An 18,829-nucleotide genomic window follows, 5' to 3' on the forward strand; every position below is an offset into this window, starting at 1 on the left:
GCCCCATCCCGCCCCTTCCGGGCCGCGCTGGCCGCATCCGCCGCGTGCGGGCGGGACGGGCGGTGCCGCCCCCTGGCGGAGAGGCGGGGCCCGGCCCGAGGCCGCTGGTTCGAGTCCCTCCCCGCGGCCGCGGGTTCGAGTCCCGCCCCCGGCAGCGCTGCGCTAAGGAGCGGGCCGGGAAACAGCCGCGGCTTCACCGATTTCCCATTTATTCTGTGTGTTCTTGCCCAGAGCTGCCTTGTGCTGCAGAAGCAGAGGGAAAGCTCCATCCGTGAACCACAGAAATAGTTTGGAATTCAGCTGCCTGCACCAACAGCTCTGGGATGTGTTTGCTTTTCCAGCTTCACAGCACCTAAAGATGAAATCCCCACCATAACCAATTAAAATGTAGTTTATCGGTTTCTCCCACAGCACTTCTGGGATTTTTAAATTGTTAAACACGCACAATTACAGATCTTTCGAAAACCTGATTAGTTTAGAAAACTTTCATGGCAAATACTGCCAGTGACCATATCACACAGCATATAAATAGGATACCAAAAGAGAGAAAAATAAAAACAAGGTTTATTTTTGTCCCCCTAAGAGCCATTTAGTAGAAAAATGGAGAGCACACGGACTTCAGAGACTTGAAACACAAAAGACCCGATTTTCCAGAAGATGCAGGAGAATTTGATGAAGTTGAGTATCTCCAGCTGCTCCTTAGTTGGCTTAAGGCAAAGTCAGGATTTCACACACCCCCAGAACTCACATGGCATTTGCACCAAGATCCCAAATGAAATGACACTGATTTCCTTCAAATTTAATTGTTTTGGCTCAGTCCTGGGTGGGTATAGTCAGGATCAGAAAATCAGGGTAAGATGAGTAAAGCAACATTAGCATCACTCTCACAAATAAAGGTAAGGATCAGGGATTATATAAGAATCAAGTATAAAAAACCAAGCCAAACTCATAATTTCTGGTATAAAATTGTTACAAACACTGTGGTTATGCAGGAGACTATCTCTTGTGAGTGTAGAGCCCAGGCACCTCAGTTATTTTCAGCATCACACTGACAGTATAAAAAAAATATTTTAAAAAACCCCCATATGATCTCCCCAACAGTGCAACTGAATGAGAAGTGAGGCACGAAGAGAGCTCTTACAAGAATTAACACACTCAACAATCCTCTGACAGGTTTTAAGAGCTGAAACCATCATGACCTAACAGGAGAAAAAGGATCTTTTCCATTATATGTAAAACCACCTGGTTTTGGGGCTCAGTTTATGGTGTAACACCAACCTCCAGCACCAAACCAGTAATGCTGATATTGTCTGATACCCCACATTTTGATCAGATGCCAACACAATTTTATTTTGTCACTCTGCAATAAAAACATCTCCCCGCAGTGACCCTAAAATGCCATTTAGTTTTCTAAATCAATATGGCTTTTGAAACAAAGCTTCTGTGTGCTTAAAAAAGGTGCAAGGAAAGCATTGCTCTCAGAGAAGAGAGCGAGTGGGGCTGAGGGAGGAGCCCAGTAAAGGACATTCCCTAAAAACGTTGTCGTAGGAAGACTTGAGGAACTGGACGTAGTTCTGCATGCTGCGGTTGGTGCTCTCCGACTGCTCCAGCCGATCCCGCAGGTCCTGGAGGCGGCTCTCGTATCGGCGCTCTGCCTGCACAGGGGAGCAAAAATCCGGCTGAAAGGCAGCAACACTCACCCTGTTCCTGTTAAACTCTTCCCCCAAAGTGCTGAGGAGAGCCAGAATTAGCACAGCTCGAGATGACATTACCATAGATGGTGCTGTGATATTTATAATTTCTGCTAGTTCTCAACTCCATTCAGCAATCAGCTGATAAAAGCAGGAGATAATGTGGCTTATCAGTTGGGCTTTTAAAACGTGTTAGCTGTAGTTACCAGGAATGAAACACACCCTTTTCTGAAAAGGAACTTGACCTGATCCATCAGCTAACACAATTCCAAGTAAAACTAAAGCAAGGAAGCAAGGTAAATAGGACAGGACAAAAGATTGCCAGTCCTCTAGAAGAAATCCTTTCATCTAAAAGGGGGACTGCACTCTCTCTGATACAGGTGAAATGAAATTGAAATCTGTCCACAATACCTGGTGCAAATCTACTTTGAACACAAGGAAAGTCTGATTCTTTTCTTACACACACATAACTTTACACCAGTTCACTCACATCCTCGTACTCCAACCTGCCTATCACTTACTACGCAATCCTGAACTAGTGACAAGTCCTATGTCACACATCCATGGACACACACAACAGCACATCACATTCAGGCACAGCTCTGCATGCCTTCAGCAGCACATCCACAGGATAATTTATGGAATCCAATTGTTGCCAGGGCACCACCAGTACAGCAGGACTATCCCCCACAAGCCACTCACATCGTCTTTGCTCCGATGCAACTGGTTCAGCTCTGTTTTATTCCTGCTCAGCTGGGTCTCCAAATCCAACACCTTGGACTGGGCTGCCCTCTCTCTGGAGACTGCTCGTTCTCGAGCTTGTTCCACCTACACAGAACAACAACTTTGTTAGAGGAATGTCTATGGAAGAATGTTTTTTCCCTACCCATTGCCCACAACCCCTTTAAAGTTTAACTGACACACTCTCATACATAAACAGCAGCTCAGTCTTGTGCTTTTCTCTGTTGTAAACCAAGTTCAGTTCTTCAACAGTGCTGACAAATAGCAGCAGCGCATTATTTGTATTTCACTGAACATGATGATTTTACTGGGTTTGATCATAAGCTGAGAAGATATTTTCAGCTTTCTCACTGTTCCCCTTTCACAGCCTGGGTAGCTTTGGGTGAATTCACAACCATGAAAAATGACTCACTTGTCTTTTGGCATCCTCAATGGCCATCTCCAGCTGGCGTGCCAGGGAGCTGCACTCACGGCTCTTCTCCTCCAGCCGCAGCTGACACTGGTGGATCGACTCCTCGCGTTTTGCTATGACCTGAAGGAATTCTATGTTCTGGGCACTCGTGGATTCTAGTTTTCTAGTTTAAGACAATAAGGGAAGGAAACCTATTCATTTTAAATGGAGTGTGTTTCATTCTGCCTCTTGTCAGGTCCTGACTCCTCTGGTAATAGATTCTATTCCCGCTTGAAAGGTGAGAGCCCCAGGAAATGTTCTCCAGTCCTCAAATCAAAATTTCCAATATTGAAGGACCAACAGAGTACCCATATACCTGCATTTTCTGAGACATTGGCACTAAAAGAAATGCATAAACATAGGTAAAAATACTGTAGTATCTAGGAACCTCAGAATTGCCAGGCTAGATTGGACAATGAGCTCATTTCTTTGCTCTCTAAGCCATCATCCTGTCTAACAACATTCACAACAGGTGCTGCTGCAAAAGCATATAACTCTCAGTGGATAGCTACAGATTAGAGAACCTTGTGGGATAGGCAAATGCACAGAATCCTGGAGGCATGTGGGGAACTGGAACAAGACTGAAGCTGTTTCAATCCCCTGTAAAAACAATGGAAATGGAAGGTTAAAAAAGCAAGAGAGCCTACTATTTCTAACCTTTCCAGCTCCTCCACCTTCAAGGTGAGTTGCTTTTTCTCCTCTTGGGCAGACTGATATCTCTCTCTTGTCATCTCCATTTTGTCCCCCTGGAGGTCAATCTAAAATTATAGGAATTAATTACTTCACAGAGCAGTCACTACACACACACATGTCCAGCCATCTAAAACATATGCAGCTCTCAGAAGGAAATATGCTCCATTCATAACTTCTGGAGAGCTTCAGAAAGGGAACCATGGATAGAACTAAAGATCCATTTTGCTGATGCTTCCAGTTACAGTCTGGGAAGGTGTAGGAAAACTCATCTGTACTGCAAAAGAAAAAACAGGCCTGTAAATTCCTGCATGTAGAGCAGCAGCTACAAACCAAGCACACACACAAGGACAGCAGCCACAAACATGCCAGCAGCCCACAACAGCATCAGAGCCTGAAACACCAGGGAGGGTTATAATTCCAAACCAAGCAGACTAAAGTGGTCAGACAGAGATCATGTGCTGTTGTGAGGCACAGCTGTAGATGTCATCCCTGTTTGAAATTGTCCTGCAATACTTACACACAGTCTTTCTGGGAACAAAAAACAGAAACTGGGAAAAGCACCTGAAATGAGAGTGAGAAAATAGTTGGGCCAGCACCATCACCAGAAAACTACAGGAGGGGAAGTTGACAAGAGGATGAGATAACAGAAACAAGGGCTGGCATTAGCAAGTGCTGCCATGGCTGCTAACAAGTCCCATCTGCCCCAAGGGATGAGAAACCTTTCAAATGTCAAGGAATGCTACCAGCAAAGCCGCTAATTTCTTGCACAAAGACATGGCACACACCTTTATTTTGCAGTGCACGTTTAATCTTTTCAAAAAGAGACGAGAACAGAGCCGAAGTTTGAACCTTGCCGTGATTAGAACTCAATCTGATTTCGCAGAGCTCTGCACTGGTACGGGTACTTTCTGCCAGTCCCTTACCAGCTGACGGAGATCTGAAATCATGTCACACAGGTCCCCGTTCTTCTTCTCGTAACACATCAGCTGCTGATGGCACTCGGCCAGCTGTGTCTCAGTGTACTTCAGGATCTCAGGCAGCTTCTCCAGTTCAGCAAGCTGGCTCTGGAACTTCTGACGAGTCTGTAATTAAGGAAGAGAAGGTGAGGAACTTTCAAATGTTCATAGGATCAAGACTAAAAAAATTCTCAACTTCAATTAAGCTTTGTTAGTCCACAACCATGATGACACTGTGTGGATATTTGGCCAGTGCTGGAGTTCAAAGCCTAAGGTCTTTTCCTGCTCCAAAAAGCTTTCACTTAGGATCTGAAATTCCCCATGGATTGTGTAAGAAGGAGTATTTTGGATTGTGGGCTTCAATTTTACTGGAAATACAAGCTCTGCTTCTGAGGTCAGCTGTTCCACATTAGATAATGGTGTAACCTATCTAATCCACTGTTCAAAACCACTATTTCTGCAGCAAAGGACACACTAAATAATTTATACACCTCTGAACAATGCCATATAGTCAGAAAGAAGCTGCTAAATGTTCATTCTGCAAAACCCATTGAACAAGTCCTGAGAAAAAGGCAAGATAAGCCTTTTATTTCCTATTCCCAGCTGTTTTTCACTAGACTCAGAACACTAAGACCTCTGAATGTCTACAACATGTCTTTAGAGGGATAGTTACCTCTTCAATCTCCCTGTTCATTTCATCCCTTAAGGTCTCGTTCTCTTTTTCACACTTCTCCAGTCTTGCTGCCAGCTCATCTGCCTCCTTTCTGGCCATCTGCGCCTGGACATTCAAAAAAAGACCCCAGACTTCATCTGTTATAAATAGTTTTCAACACATGTTTGCAATGCCTTGGAGTAATTGAAACTGCTCCAGCTGGCAATAGCTAAGGCATTACAGAATAAGCCACAGAGGAAGGAGAAAACACCTTTGTGCAAGGGCTGAAGGTTCTGAGACCTACCTGTGCCGTGTAGGTTTCAATCAACCCTTCGTAGCTCCTGACAGAGTTCTGGAGATGTTGCAATTCCATCTGTGCCTGGTTCAGTTTGTCCTCCATTGAAATCAGAGCAGCCTGAGAAAAAGAAAGCATCTTCCATTGAGTGCTTGGAAGTACCTGACATGTGAGCTATCTAATGATGCCTAGACTAAGAAAATACAGTTTTGTCCATGCAAGTTGCCAAAACTTTCCACACTTCAATAGACTGCCAAATTTACATCAGCAGAGCACAGAGGTTTGGGATGGAAAAAAGATGTAGGTCACCCACAAGATCACTCATGGTAAAGGACAACAGAATAAATATGCCAGTCATTTTTTTTTGTTGTTGTTCTGGAGATTACCATTCTCTCTGTATAAGCTACAACAGCTGTTTGTTCTCTGGTCAGCAGCATGAAGGTGTAAGGACAAGATTCAAGATCCCAGCTAGATGAAACAGTAGTTGGAGATACTTGTAGCCAAAACATGGAAGGAACACAGCTCCCTCAGTATGTACACTCTCTGTGTCTGCTCCCAGCACACTGGCCCTGTCCCAGTCAGGTTATATGAACTGGTTTAAACTGTACAGGAACAATGGGTGAAATTTGACTCTGTCCTAAGTGGCCAAGCAAGTTGTTATAATTCCACCTTCTTTTCCTCCTAGCATTTCATCTTCAAACCCTTAGAGTCACTGACCTTCAGTTTTTCATTGTCTTTCTTCAAAGCACTGTTCTCTCCAGTCAGTTGCTGTAGTTTATCCACCAAAGCTTCGTTTTCGTCCCGTGTCTGTTCCTGGATCCTTGCCAGTTGTTCCGTCAGGTCTGCAACACGGCTGCCACACAGAAAGAAAATTAATCCTTAAGTGACAAGAAGAGTAAGGCTCCTAACCTTTGAAAACCAGCTTCAGGAACATAGCTTTTCCCTATCCTTTCATCTTCCTTCTCCAGTCATGTATGCACACCTCTCTGTTAACACTATTTGACTATTTCAATCTTTTTATACCTCCTGGAAATTCACTGGAATTGTCCCCCTGGAGTGCAAATGAATTGTCTCAAAGATGAACAGGATAAAGATTTGTCTCTCTCACCTCATACCTACCTAATTTTCCCTGCAGCAACACCTGTACTGCAGTGATACCAACATATTTATTTACCTTCACAACAAAACTGGCATCAACTATACTACTTAGGTCTTTTCATATCTTCCATTACAGTTATTCAAAAAGATCTCAAAACAAAAATAATCTTAATTCAAAGCATTACAAAATGGCAAAAGAACAGTTTTAAGAGTCAGCAAAGCTTAAAGAGTCTGCCTTTGCTGTGGCAAGGCAGCAGCAGAAGCCACATATCTCTCTCCACCTCTTCAAACTCTGCTCTAGCCCTTAGCCAGTGCTGATTTTGCTTGGTTATTTACAAGCAATCCAATTAAAATATTCATTTCAATGCTATTTTTCAATTAAATTACCCTTGAACTTTGAACTCATCCCCACTCAGGCTTCTCTAACCTGTTCAGTGTAACAACTTCCAGTTCAAGGTCATCCTTCTCCTTCATGGCTTTGCTGCAGCGATTCCTCCAGGCCTCAAGATTGCACTGGGCCTCAGCAATAGCACTTTCCTGTCAGACAGGGGAAATACAAGAGAGAAAAAAGTAAGGCAAAATCATCACTGGTGTGAGATATGCAGACAATATACAGAAATGCCCTTAACTTAGGACATGCAGTGAAAACAGCGACAGCTGAGCAAACTGGATTTGTTCTAAACTTGGCATAAATGGGCCATGGCATCAAGACAGAAATAAATTTCATTAGTTGAGAGAAAAGACTCTCCCCAGGGCTGCTACTAGAAGTCAAGAATTTAAAATCATGACCTCAAACTAGGCTCCTCCTGTTCCAGCAGGTACCTTTTCTGCTAGCTGGGCAGTCAGTTTCTGCACATAATCCTCACTCCGCTCCGCCCGCTCTTTCTGTGCACGAACTGCTTTCTTCAGGGCCTCTTTATCACTCTCTGCTTTGCACCTCAGGTCTTGCAGCTGCTCCAGAAGACAGTCCATCTCTCCCTTAGTGTGATTTTCACTGATCTCCATATTCTGCAAGGGAACAAAACCACAATATGGATTAATGCACATATTACACCTGCAAACCCAAAGCAGCAAATAATTTCCTAGAAATGGTGATGAGAACCAGGCACAAATCCCCAGTGTTCAGTCTGGAGGTATTTGCAGTCAGGTTTCATCTACACAACCCTGTCTAAATGCTGAAAGAGATGGCAGCATGACATCTTCCTTTTCTTCCAGGAGTCTTCTTCTTTCATAAACTGCTTCCTAAAATACTGATTTCTCTCCTGACCAATATAAATACTGTAACAGTCTTTTGATCTACCTGAGAAAATTCTTTTTATTCATGAAATGTATGCATATTATAATGTTGCTTTATGCACCTCTTACTAGAACAGATTAAAGCTCCTTTAAACTATTACCACGTTTATGTTCCTTGTAACATCATCCCAACATATGCTAAATATAAAAGTCTAATCAAAATACACCAGAGGAACTTTCTCCTCCTCATTTATACTGGAGAACAGATTAATGAGGGTGATCAAACTGGCACAGCATTTTTCCAAAAAATCAAATTAAATAGTTTCAGTTTGTCTTGATGCTTGACTAAACCAAAGCCATCTTTTCAATAATTATGGAGCAACTAACTTAAAAAAAAGAAAATCTAATTAATGCACATAGACCTTAAGGCTAAGATCTTGCCTCAGGCCTCAAAAGTTAAAAGATTTCTCTTTTCTTATTTAATTTGAAAATCACACTGTGTGTTTATGCAATAAACATCACCAGCCAATATTTCAGTCAACCAGACTCTGTAAGAAGCTTTTGCTCCTCCCCTTGTGAGTGAATTCAGTCCATGGGAGCAAAGGAAGAGACAATCCCCAGGGAGCAGGGCAGCCATACCTGCAGCTGTGCAACCAGACGGTCATTCTCAGCTTCTCTGCTCCTCAGCTGGGCTTGTAAATGGGCCTTCACAGACTCCAGGGATCTGGCAAGTTCAAAGGCTTTCTTTGCCTGTTCCTAGATAAGCAAGAACAAGACAAATGTGATTTACTCAACAAGCTAATAGAAGGAACACTTTGTAATATGCAGTAGTAAGCTCAGATTTCTTCACTGAATGATCTCCAGCCACCTCCAGGTGGACTCTCACAGCTTTTCAGTCCAACAACAAGGGAACAAATGAGCAGCCATTTATTTTACAACACATGTGAAGGACTGGCATGAAAGGTATATTCTAGAGCAAAATATCCTTCATAGCTGATCTCTTCCACTGCATTCCCCCTTTACTTTCTAAACTAAGGAACAGATTGGAATTTGCCATTGGGAACAAACAGGACCTTAAACAGAATGGCAATTCAGTGTCCAAGCAAAGAGAATTCTACCTATCCATCCCTGTCAGAGGTGTCTTATTAACAGAATATGGAACCCACAATAGTGTGAGTATTGGTATCTGCCTAGTTTTACAAGCAAGCTGGTCATCTGATCTCAAAACAGCAGTCTGCAAACAACCTCATCTTTTGGACTGCCTGGGGTTTTACAGAACTGAAAAGTAGAAAACTGAGGGAAAAACAGAAAAACAAAATTACCTTTTCTGCCACTATTTGAAGTGTGAGGGTTTCCACTTCTTTTTCTTTTCCCTGAAGCCTGATTTGAAGTTGCTGGAAAAAAACAAACAAACATGCAGATTTCAGGAACAAACACATTTAGGATGGCAGGTAGAAGGCAAAAGGTGTAACTGCCTCCCTGTCAAGACCACCTGATCTGTGGCATGGCCTGTTGTCCACAACAACAGCATCCTCTTCCCCACAAAAACAGGATGCATTCTACTCAAGCAGGAAGGAAAAGGGATACACGTACATTTGTGCAACGGGGCACAGGATATCCAGTCAGGACCATATACACTCCACAGACTAAAAAGGGCATTTACCTATGTCTCACAGCAAGTTTTGTAGCTTCTGCAAATGCAAGAACTCTTGTCTCAGTTTGCAGAGAAGGAAATTAACAAAAAACTGGCACTCATTCAGGTAACTCATTCAGTGACAGAGCCCAATACACAGAATTATTCCCATTCTAAGTCCCCATATTTCGAAGGCAGTGAAACTCTACCCATATTTAAATGCAGGTTGTTAACCAGAGGAGCAATGTAGTAACTCTGATTGCCACAAAAGCTCAAATAATTATTTTATTGACCTAAAAGGCACTAGAGTAAGATTTGACAGTGTAATATAAGACAAAGAAGGGCTTGTCATTTTAGATCTCTCTGCTGTAGCATTAAAGAAATGAGAGATTGTGGTTTGCTTACCATATTCTCTGCATCCATGTCAGCCAGCCTTTTCAGCAGCATTGCTTGTCGATCCATAACCTTCTGGGCATCTTTCTACAAAATAAATGCATGAGAAAAATTGTTAACTAAAAAGTCAATTTTATACAGGTTCTTTAAATGGAACTGGGAAAATCAACTACTTCTTCCCAGCTGCAGCAGCAATTCTTAGAAGATACACAGAAACATCACACTCACAAAATATTTCACGTATCAGTATCCAGCTCAGAAAGCTCTTCCACTTCCCAGCCAAAGATTAAAATAAAAAGCATGATGGCAATATAAGATCATTCTGAACTCTCCCACTACTCTGGGAAAGTCATGTGGAAGAATTCAGACCTTTTATCCAATCTCACTGATGGCTGAGGTAACTGTTACCACCAGCCTGCTTTTGCTGAAATGGAATATCAACTACAGAAAAACCAGAAATTTCATTTTTCTACTGGTCTTATTAACAGTAGAGAATGGTTCTGTACGTGCAGCATAGAATTGCTTCTGTTGCCCTCAGAGCCCACAAAATGAAAGTTCTGAATATCTATAGGCTCCCATTAGTTGAGGCCATATCAAGTCCTCAGACTCCAGCAACAGCAGCGTTTGAGACCAGCAGGATCAGCAGATACAGCCATATCCAGAGGAGACAGCTGGCAACACAACAGGGCCTGAACTTTTTAATGCAGTCAAAGACTTAGAGGCTCAACCATCCTCAGAGCAGAAAAGCTAGTTTTACTCTATGAATTAGGCAGAGATAAAGAATTGAAAGATTACAAACTCAAAATTCCCTTCCAGCCCATGAGACAACACAGCCTCCTGTAATCAGCCAGGTTCCACACCCAGCAGTTCTCACCTCCCGAGACTGATGCTCTGCAAGAAGTTCTCGGAGTGTGCGGTTAGTTTCCTCAAAGGTGCTCAACTTCTGAAGCAGCAGCTCTTTTTGCCTCGTTAGAGCATTTATATCTGTGCTGCTCATGTGCTTCTCCTGAAGGAAAAACATTAAACAAACAAATGAAGAAACAAAAATAAAGAAAGGAATGAGAAAAACAAAACACAGAAACTCGAAACCCACAAAACATAAACAAAATGATGTAATTGTTCACTTCTCTGCAGAAGGTAACTGGAAGTAAATACCCCACTTTAAAACCGAACCTTAAGGGTGGTTAAATTCCTCCACTTTTCCTTAGATTTTACTGGATTGGCAACTATAACATTACTTTTTTAAGACATCCATATAGCAGGACAAAAGGCACAAACAAAAAGGGATGCCTACAATGTTGAGTCTCCCAATGGTATTTCTCAGGGCATGGATCTGTCTGGCAGCTGCAGCTCCATCCCTTTCTGCTTCACTCAGCTTGCTCATCAAACATTCCTTCTCCTGCTGCAAGCATTCTTTCTGTAGCCTGCAAGGAGAATTCAGCCATCAGAGGAACAAGAAGCTTTGGCAGCTTTACCAGCCACTGTTGATATAGAGTTGATTGAGTTAAAATTAATAAAAAGCTCAAATCAGCGGATAAAAGCTCTAAACAAAAACTGCTTAAGATCTACCCTCTATCAGTGTGGAAGCTGCTTTGAGAAAAGGCAGTAAGCAGGCACCAGGAGCTTGCTAAGATCACAGCTATGACATTTAGAGGGGACAAATCAGGCTTATACAAAAGTGAGCACACTGCTAAACCCAAAACACAATGCTGTGCTTTTCCTGGGCACTTATGCCACACCAGAAATAGGACTCCAAATGGCCAAACAAAAAAACAGAAGAGCACACCAAGATATGCAGCTCAACGTTTTTAGCCAGCACTTGTAATCTTAGAAACATTCCTAGAGTTTTCTGAGAAAGGAACGGAAAGTATTAACTTCCAAGTGATATATCTTAAGGAAAATTAAAACTAACTCTCCTAAAACACTAATGTCCCCCTGGAGACACAAACTTCACTAATTCTTTAGATATAAAGTAGATGCAAAAATGTCAGACTTGCAGATCTTCAGGATTACTAAGAAAAAAAGCCTATGGTTCAGTCCTCTCAGAGGCTGTCACTCCTGGCTCCGTATGATTTTTAGAAAGGTAAAAAATTCTCTTTTAGTTTTCAGCTCCATGTGTATTCATTTATTGTTCTACCAATATCATCACAATTCAAGCAGAATCCCTTAATCTTCAAAATACTAATGGCAGGGCTAGGCTGACCCTCCACACAAGCCAACTGCTCTCAGGTCTCTCTCAAAGTAGGGATATTTTCCCATTCCAAAAATCATGCTAGAGCCCTTCTCTGCAGCTATTGCCACCTGGAACCCCCTTCTAAAAGGTGACAAAAAATCCAAGTGCATCAGTTCTTCAGCAGCAGCTACAACCTCATATCATGTCAGCAGTAAAGAAGGGAGGTGCCTGTGGATACCACAAGTTCAGAACAGTGAGAAGTGAAGCTTTCTTACACAGTCAGGTCCTTCTCCTCCTTTATACGCTCAATGTTGCGCCGGAGCCGCGAGTTCTCATTCTCTGTTTCTACCAGCTCCTGTGTCATCTCATTCAGTTCTTCCTTCTGTTCCTCCAGGAGACGCTTTGTGATTTCCTCCTGTTCCTCCATTTGCTGCATCTTGACCTGAAGATATTGGAATAAAACTTAAACCAGGGGCTTTGGAAGCGTTACACAGAATCCACATCCCAAATCAGTGAACCACTCATAGTCAATTAACTTACTGAAACTATAAAAAAAAATTAAGTATCTATCTCCTCCCAGGTGACAAGTGACAGGACATGAGGAAACGGCCTCAAGCTGTGTCAGGGGATATTCTTCACAGGAAGGGCTGTCAGGTATTGGAAAGGGCTGCCCAAGGAGGTGGTGGAGTCACCATCCCTGGATAAGTTTTAAAAAAGCCTGGACATGGCACTCAGTGCCATGCTTTAGTTGATGAGGAGGTGTTAAGGTCATAGGTTGGACTTGATGATCTCAGAGGTCTTTCCAACCTAGTTCATTCTGTGATTCTTAATGATTCTGTGGTTCTAAAGTTGATTTTTGTTTTATAATCATGCAAGTAATTCCATTAAATTTCATAGCATAAATAAAATGGAAAATGCTTGATGTAAGAATTCCTATCCTCAAATCCTATTCTTGTTCACTGATTTGATGCCCATGTAGCTTTGAGTAAAATAATAATACAGAATTTGCCACTCTGAGTGTTAACTCAATCTTAAGAATGCAGTTTACGCCCATCATGATGCATCTTATGAGAGTTGGGAACATCTCCCACGTATTTTTAAGTGGTGTCAAGTACATAAGAGCCTATTTATCTGGAAAACACAACATCACTGGGCTGCACATTTTTAAAACTGAATCAGAAGAAACAATCTCATTGAATAAAGGAATTTTTTATACAATAAAACATCAATGCATTCTGTTATTCAATTTCACTGAAGAAACAATTTCATTGAATAAGGGGATTTTTTTGACAATAAAACATCAATGCATTGTATTCTTCACTTTCTGTAGTCATCAGTTTTCAGATTTTGGGCTTGGGCAGGAGAGATTACTTGGAACCTAAAGCACACCAATATCTTATTAATTTTATAATATTTTTAAATGTTTCATAATGTGGCTTAGTGAATTCTCACTAGGATAGTTCAGCTATTCTAAACAATTCAATTTATTTTCAAGCAAGCTACCAACAGCCTGGGCAGCCTTCCATTGCACCAAGACCTGCCTCCAGCCTCCTCTTGTCAAAGGATCAGTTACAAAGCCCGAGTCAGCAGGTCTTTCCACTGTCTCCTCACCTCTTTTTTCAGTGTTCCCACCATATTCATTAGGCTGTCTATCTTCTTTTCATATTTGTTAATTTTGCAGCAGGCGGGATCATCGTCGTCTGTGGAGAGGTCACTGAGGCGCATTACGGACTGCATCCTGTCACACTCAGTGGTAGGCAGAGCTCCTAGATGACCACCTGATTCTTTCTAGGGAATAAAGGGGATAATTTTTTTTAGTATAACATTATAAATAGTATTCTGACACTGCCAAAAAACAGAGACTGGGTCACATCACTGCAGCAAGGCTAGGAAAGAAAAAAAAATATTGTTTACAAACAGCTCTTCTCTTTCCATCTGGGAAAGGTCAAGAATGCAGAAAGAGTACAATGAAAAAGAAGAAAATCTAATCAAAGCTCAAATCCTCATCTAGGAAATGCCAGGAATACAACAGGCAAAACTATCAACCCATGAGAATGAAAAAATGATGCAATGCTACACAAACACTCTGTGCTTTGGAAGACACTGAGACCAGCAGTCCCTCACTGAGCCTCCAGATGAGATCTTGAAGTGCACCAGTAAAATCACAAAAAATAATTGTGTCTGGCTTCTAGAGACAGAAAGGCATGGCCACAGGCTGTTTATGAATTCTCAGTTTTTCTACATTAAAAAAGATTGGAAAAGATTTACATTGAAAAAGATTTCCAGAAGACACTTCAAATAGATGGTAGGGGACAGTAGCCTTCTCTCAGATCTGCCCAACTCTCTCACTACACAACTGCTCTCTTCAACCTTGGTTAAACCTCAAAGTTTGTTTTAAAGAGCAAAACCAGGTGTACCTCCCACTTCAAGATGGTATCACGAGTGCTTGTTTTGCCTGGGGGTATCCAAGGGGCTTTAGTTTTCACCCGAACGGCTCGCACCCCGTCCCCTTTAGATTTCTGTTTGTGCTTTTGCTAAAGGAAGAGAAAGTAAAACAAATTACAGAGCCTTAAAGAACCATTTGCAATTTTTAGTGCTGCAAAACCAAACAAAAGATCATTAATACAGAACTATCAGTAGTGCTTCACAGGATGCATCAGGTGAGATGAGGTAGCAGCCACCAAAAGAAGGTGACAACAGCCAGAAGGAAAGATTATTGCACATTCAGCTGGCAGGATGGCTGGATGTAGGACCTGACAGATCCCTGGGAGATCCCTCTCCATCCCAGACTCAACTCACAAAAAAAGGAGATATATCATTTGACACCATGATTGATTTTGGAAAGCCCTGGAAGTGTTTTCCCTACTGTAGTCAACTAGAAGATCCACATTTATTTGTATTGAACTTGAGCTGTTCTATCTGAAGGAGAGTTAAAGTGTTTTTGCATAATTCTAACCTTAGTGAAAAATCAGATGCTGTAGACATTCCCTACTGGCAATTAATTCATAAGACTTGTTATTTTCACTGTCATTCCATCCCATTATGAAATTTGCCATTAGCAACAAACACAGAATTAATACAAGACTTAGAACAGGATGTCTGCAGATAAGGAAGAATGAGCTAGCAACTTCCATCAACTTTTTAGAACAACTTTCCATAAATATCCAGCAACAAAAGAGGATATGGGATAGCTAGAACCTCAGCTTCAGTTTTGCCTTGTGCCTCCTGTGGATAAGGCTGGGAAGAGTTCTTCTTAGCTGCAGAACTCAGTGGACAGAGAATGTCCTTAATGCCAGAAGATGGTCTGAATGAAGATTCTTTTTCTAAGTACATTTATTTTAATGCAATCAAGATGCTACTTGAAATGCCTAAGTACTACCTCTCCTCAAAGCTTTCCTCCTAAAAGCAGATATGAAGCCAAACAGAAAACATTATCAGCACACACATCCAAGAAATAAAATGATATCACATTGGAAGCAACATTTCTCACATGAACATGAAAAGCAATTCTGTATCACACCAAAATCATCTTTCAACAAATCAACATAGCAAATGTGTCACTGCAAATTCACCACTGAATATGAAATGAAGTCTCATAGCTCTAGCACAACAGTAGAACAGACCTGGCAGATTTTGTGATGCTTCTAGGGCCATTCACCTTCTCTGCAGCCCTTACAACCAACCAGGTACACACTCCTACCTGGCATTTTGCAGGTGTGGTTTTCTGCCCCTTTTTAATATGGACATGGACAGGGGTGTTTTCATCCACATGGACGTGCAAAGGGGGAGATGAGCAACGGTTCTTCATGGCTCTTCTCCCACAAATGGAAAAGGGAAATGCAATGAAGGGAAACCTGTGAATACGGAAACTGGAAACAACAACATTTCCTTCAGTGTTCAGAGAGAAACAGTGGCCAGCCTTGGTTAACATTTGAGCTTTTTATCAGGAGCATCTGCCATTTTGAACTTCACTCTATTCTTCTGTAAAGCCAGGATTAACACAAACAATTCCTCTGCTTCCAGTATTTTCTGCTTTTAACCTGGTTACTGAAGATCAAACACAGCTGGATCAATAGCAGGTGTCCGTAAGAACCATTGAAGTTCAAAGTCTTAAAGCAAGTGAGCAAATCAAGGGTTCCCATAACCAACAAGATCTGATTACAAAGAGAAATTTGAAGCAGGGAGGAGAATTAATTGAAAAGTTAAGAAAAACCATCACGAAATCATCATACCAATCCATCCTAGAACCCTGAACCTGCATGCTCCTTCATATGTGCTTAACTTTGAGCATCTTTTTTAAGCATAAATCCTTTAAAGCCATTGCATCACAGCATTTCTTTAATCTCCAGAGAAACATATAACCATAACCTGACACAACACAGAAAAGCCTAGAGACACAAGGTTCAGATCATCATCTTGGAGCCTCAGTTGATGTAAAGGCATAATGTAATTGCAAATCTTACACAAAGCCACCAGCAGCACTAACCTGATTCTGGCAGAAAGGATATTGTCAGCCTAAGTAAAGTTACTTACAGCTTTTTTCAAGCCCTTGGCTTTCCTGCGCACAGCCTTGGGTGTAGAGGAACTATCTTCGGTGTCAGGCGAGAAACACCTGTTACAGAAATAATAAAATTATTTAGAGGAAAAGATGCCAATTTCTTAACATCCTCTTCCTTTTGATTTAAGAGAATACCAAGTACATGAACTCAAAAAACAAAAGTTAGTGTGCCCTAGTTTACTCTGTAAAGCACTGAATGAGGAAAGACCAGACTATAATTCCTAACATACTGGCAATGGAAATTGCTTTAAACAGTGGAAATGTTTTGTACAATTACATGATGGCATTATTCACTTACAAACTTTCATATCCTAGCCCCAATTTTGAAAGAACACAGCAGCACTTCCTTCACTTCAGGAACAGGGCAGGGACTGACAGAGCCTTTGAATCACCACGAGTGACAACCAAACGTCCAAACGTCACTGTGCCCGCCTTAGCAACAAGGCTCACACGTAACCATTCATTCCTCCCGCAATCTCCGCAGGTTTTCCATGGAATCTGCGGTCACCCCAGGCTGGCAGAGCCGCGGTCCGGGGGCCGTGAGCTGCCCGCAGCCCCGAGCAGGGCAGGCCTTCACTGGCCGGGCCCGGCAGCTCCCAACGCCCGCCCGCGCCGTTATCCGGGGCCGACGGCTGCCGCTGGCCTGCCAGCAGGAAGGAGCCCGAAAGGCAGGTAAGAAGGAATAATTCCCGGGGCGCGGACACTCACACAGTGAGGGGATACACAAATGCTGAGGAGACACCCACCGAGGCAAGGGAACGCCCACACGTTGAGGGGACGCTCCACAGGGCGAGGCCCCCCGCTCCGCCCTGCCCTCCGCGGGCTCGGCGCTCTCACCAGGCAGCTGGGCGCGGGGTCCGCAGCCACTTCAGTTCCCCATCAGTGCGGTGAGAGGTGCAGGGGCGGCTGTGGACTGAGTTGTGGGCACCTTGCAGGCACCAGGCACAGGAGGAGCGGCCGCAGGGTCCCGGCCGCCGTCGCCGGCGTCCCCCCCGCGGCTCCACCATTGGGCGATTCGAACGGCCCTGAGCGGTGGTAACCGCCCCCGGTAACCGCCCGCAGCGCCATGCGGCCGGCACGAGCGGCCTCGGGCGGCCCGGCCCCACCGGCCGCAGCTCCCTCACGGCTGCGGCACCCTCAGTAGGGGCTGCTCGTCCCCACAGAAATGGGGAGGGCTGAAAAGAGCATGAAATAAGTGGATTCATAAGTCAGTTTTCTTGGCGTTGCCTTTGAGATGAGTTTTACAGTCTTAAAGGTGACGCCAGAATTGTGTACACAGCCACTTTTCCTGTTAAGCAGAACTTTGTGCAGTTCTGGCCGTCCCCAATACAAGGACATGGAAATGTTGGAGGAGACCACGAAGTTGATAAGGGGATTAGAGCACCCTCCCTATAAAGACAGGCTGAGAGAGTTGGGGCTGCTCAGCCTGGAAAACAGAAAGGTCGTGTGGAAACCTCAGAGCACCTTGCAGGATCTGAAGGGGGCTACAAGAAAGCCAGAGAGGGACTCATCAGGAACTGTAGTAATAGGACAAGGAGAAAATTGAAAGAGGGGAAATTTAAGCTAGATATTAGGGAGAAATTCTTCCCTGTGAGGGTGGTGAGAACTGGCACAAGTTGCTCAGGGAGGTTGTGGATGCCCCAACCCTGGCAGTGCTCAAATCCAGACTGGATAAGGCCTTGAGAACCTGGTCTAGTGGGAGGTGTCCCTGCCCATGGCAGGGGAGGTTGGGAGTAGATGATCTTTAAGGTCCATTCCAATCCCTTAACATTCTAAGACTCCATAAAAGGTGATAAAAAATCCTGAAACAATCTTTATTTAATGTAATATTATTGGCATGTTAGTGTTACGGATATTTATCTTGAGAGGACTGATTCATGTACCACAGCAAGGAGAAGTGGAATCACTGAGCCCTTGGTGCTTCAGATCCACATTTAACATGAAAATCTCTTCCTCCCTCTCAGGTTGAGGTGGATGCTGAAATTATCATCAAGAGTTTCTTCAACCTCCTGTTTATGCATGCTCAATAAAATTCTTTAAAAGAACATTGCCTGTTGAAACTATGGACACAAGTTTCAGTATAGAGCAGTTTAAAGAAATACAAGTCACAGCAGCCACACAGCCATTTGTACTGTAAACATTTTCCTTCTCCCTTCAATGTCAGATCATAACTGAATTTGGAACTAGTCCTCCATTCAGAAAAAACCCAAACCTCTATCACCACCATTGTTATAACCAATTAAGGTACTCTTCCCTGAA

General features: G+C 43.0%; 1 protein-coding gene across 2 annotated transcripts; it reads right to left on the minus strand.

The window, feature by feature from the left end:
* Positions 1–582: 582 nt before the first annotated feature.
* ODF2 (outer dense fiber of sperm tails 2) lies at positions 583–17,474 on the minus strand. Of its 2 annotated transcripts, XM_058818194.1 has the most exons (21): positions 17,317–17,474; positions 16,546–16,624; positions 15,713–15,881; positions 14,430–14,546; positions 13,624–13,800; positions 12,288–12,454; positions 11,134–11,263; positions 10,714–10,845; positions 9,852–9,926; positions 9,136–9,207; positions 8,453–8,569; positions 7,400–7,585; positions 7,005–7,114; positions 6,197–6,332; positions 5,489–5,599; positions 5,206–5,310; positions 4,500–4,658; positions 3,541–3,641; positions 2,845–3,007; positions 2,394–2,519; positions 583–1,655 (listed from the first exon to the last, which is right to left on the minus strand). In XM_058818194.1, exons 3-21 carry the CDS (start codon positions 15,818–15,820, stop codon positions 1,479–1,481), a joined length of 2,469 nt encoding a protein of 822 aa, XP_058674177.1. In that variant the 5' UTR covers positions 15,821–15,881; positions 16,546–16,624; positions 17,317–17,474; the 3' UTR covers positions 583–1,478. The 2 variants fall into 2 exon arrangements, with proteins under 2 accessions (XP_058674177.1, XP_058674178.1); XM_058818195.1 differs by lacking the exons at positions 14,430–14,546; positions 15,713–15,881; positions 17,317–17,474 and adding an exon at positions 16,869–16,980.
* Between the last annotated feature and the right edge of the window lie 1,355 nt (positions 17,475–18,829).

The sequence above is a fragment of the Ammospiza caudacuta genome, chromosome 21, assembly GCF_027887145.1.
Source record: "Ammospiza caudacuta isolate bAmmCau1 chromosome 21, bAmmCau1.pri, whole genome shotgun sequence".
Lineage (NCBI taxonomy): Eukaryota > Metazoa > Chordata > Aves > Passeriformes > Passerellidae > Ammospiza > Ammospiza caudacuta.

What these genes read in the sequence shown, in the direction of transcription:
- ODF2 (XM_058818194.1), bottom strand. Translation starts at nt 15,820, where the DNA reads ATGAAGAACCGTTGCTCATCTCCCCCTTTGCACGTCCATGTGGATGAA. An exon ending in TGAACAGGGAGATTGAAGAG is followed by an intron (nt 4,659 to 5,205) that starts GTAACTATCCCT and finishes CCTTAATTACAG; the next exon opens with ACTCGTCAGAAGTTCCAGAG. An exon ending in TTGAGGATGCCAAAAGACAA is followed by an intron (nt 2,520 to 2,844) that starts GTGAGTCATTTT and finishes TGTTCTGTGTAG; the next exon opens with GTGGAACAAGCTCGAGAACG.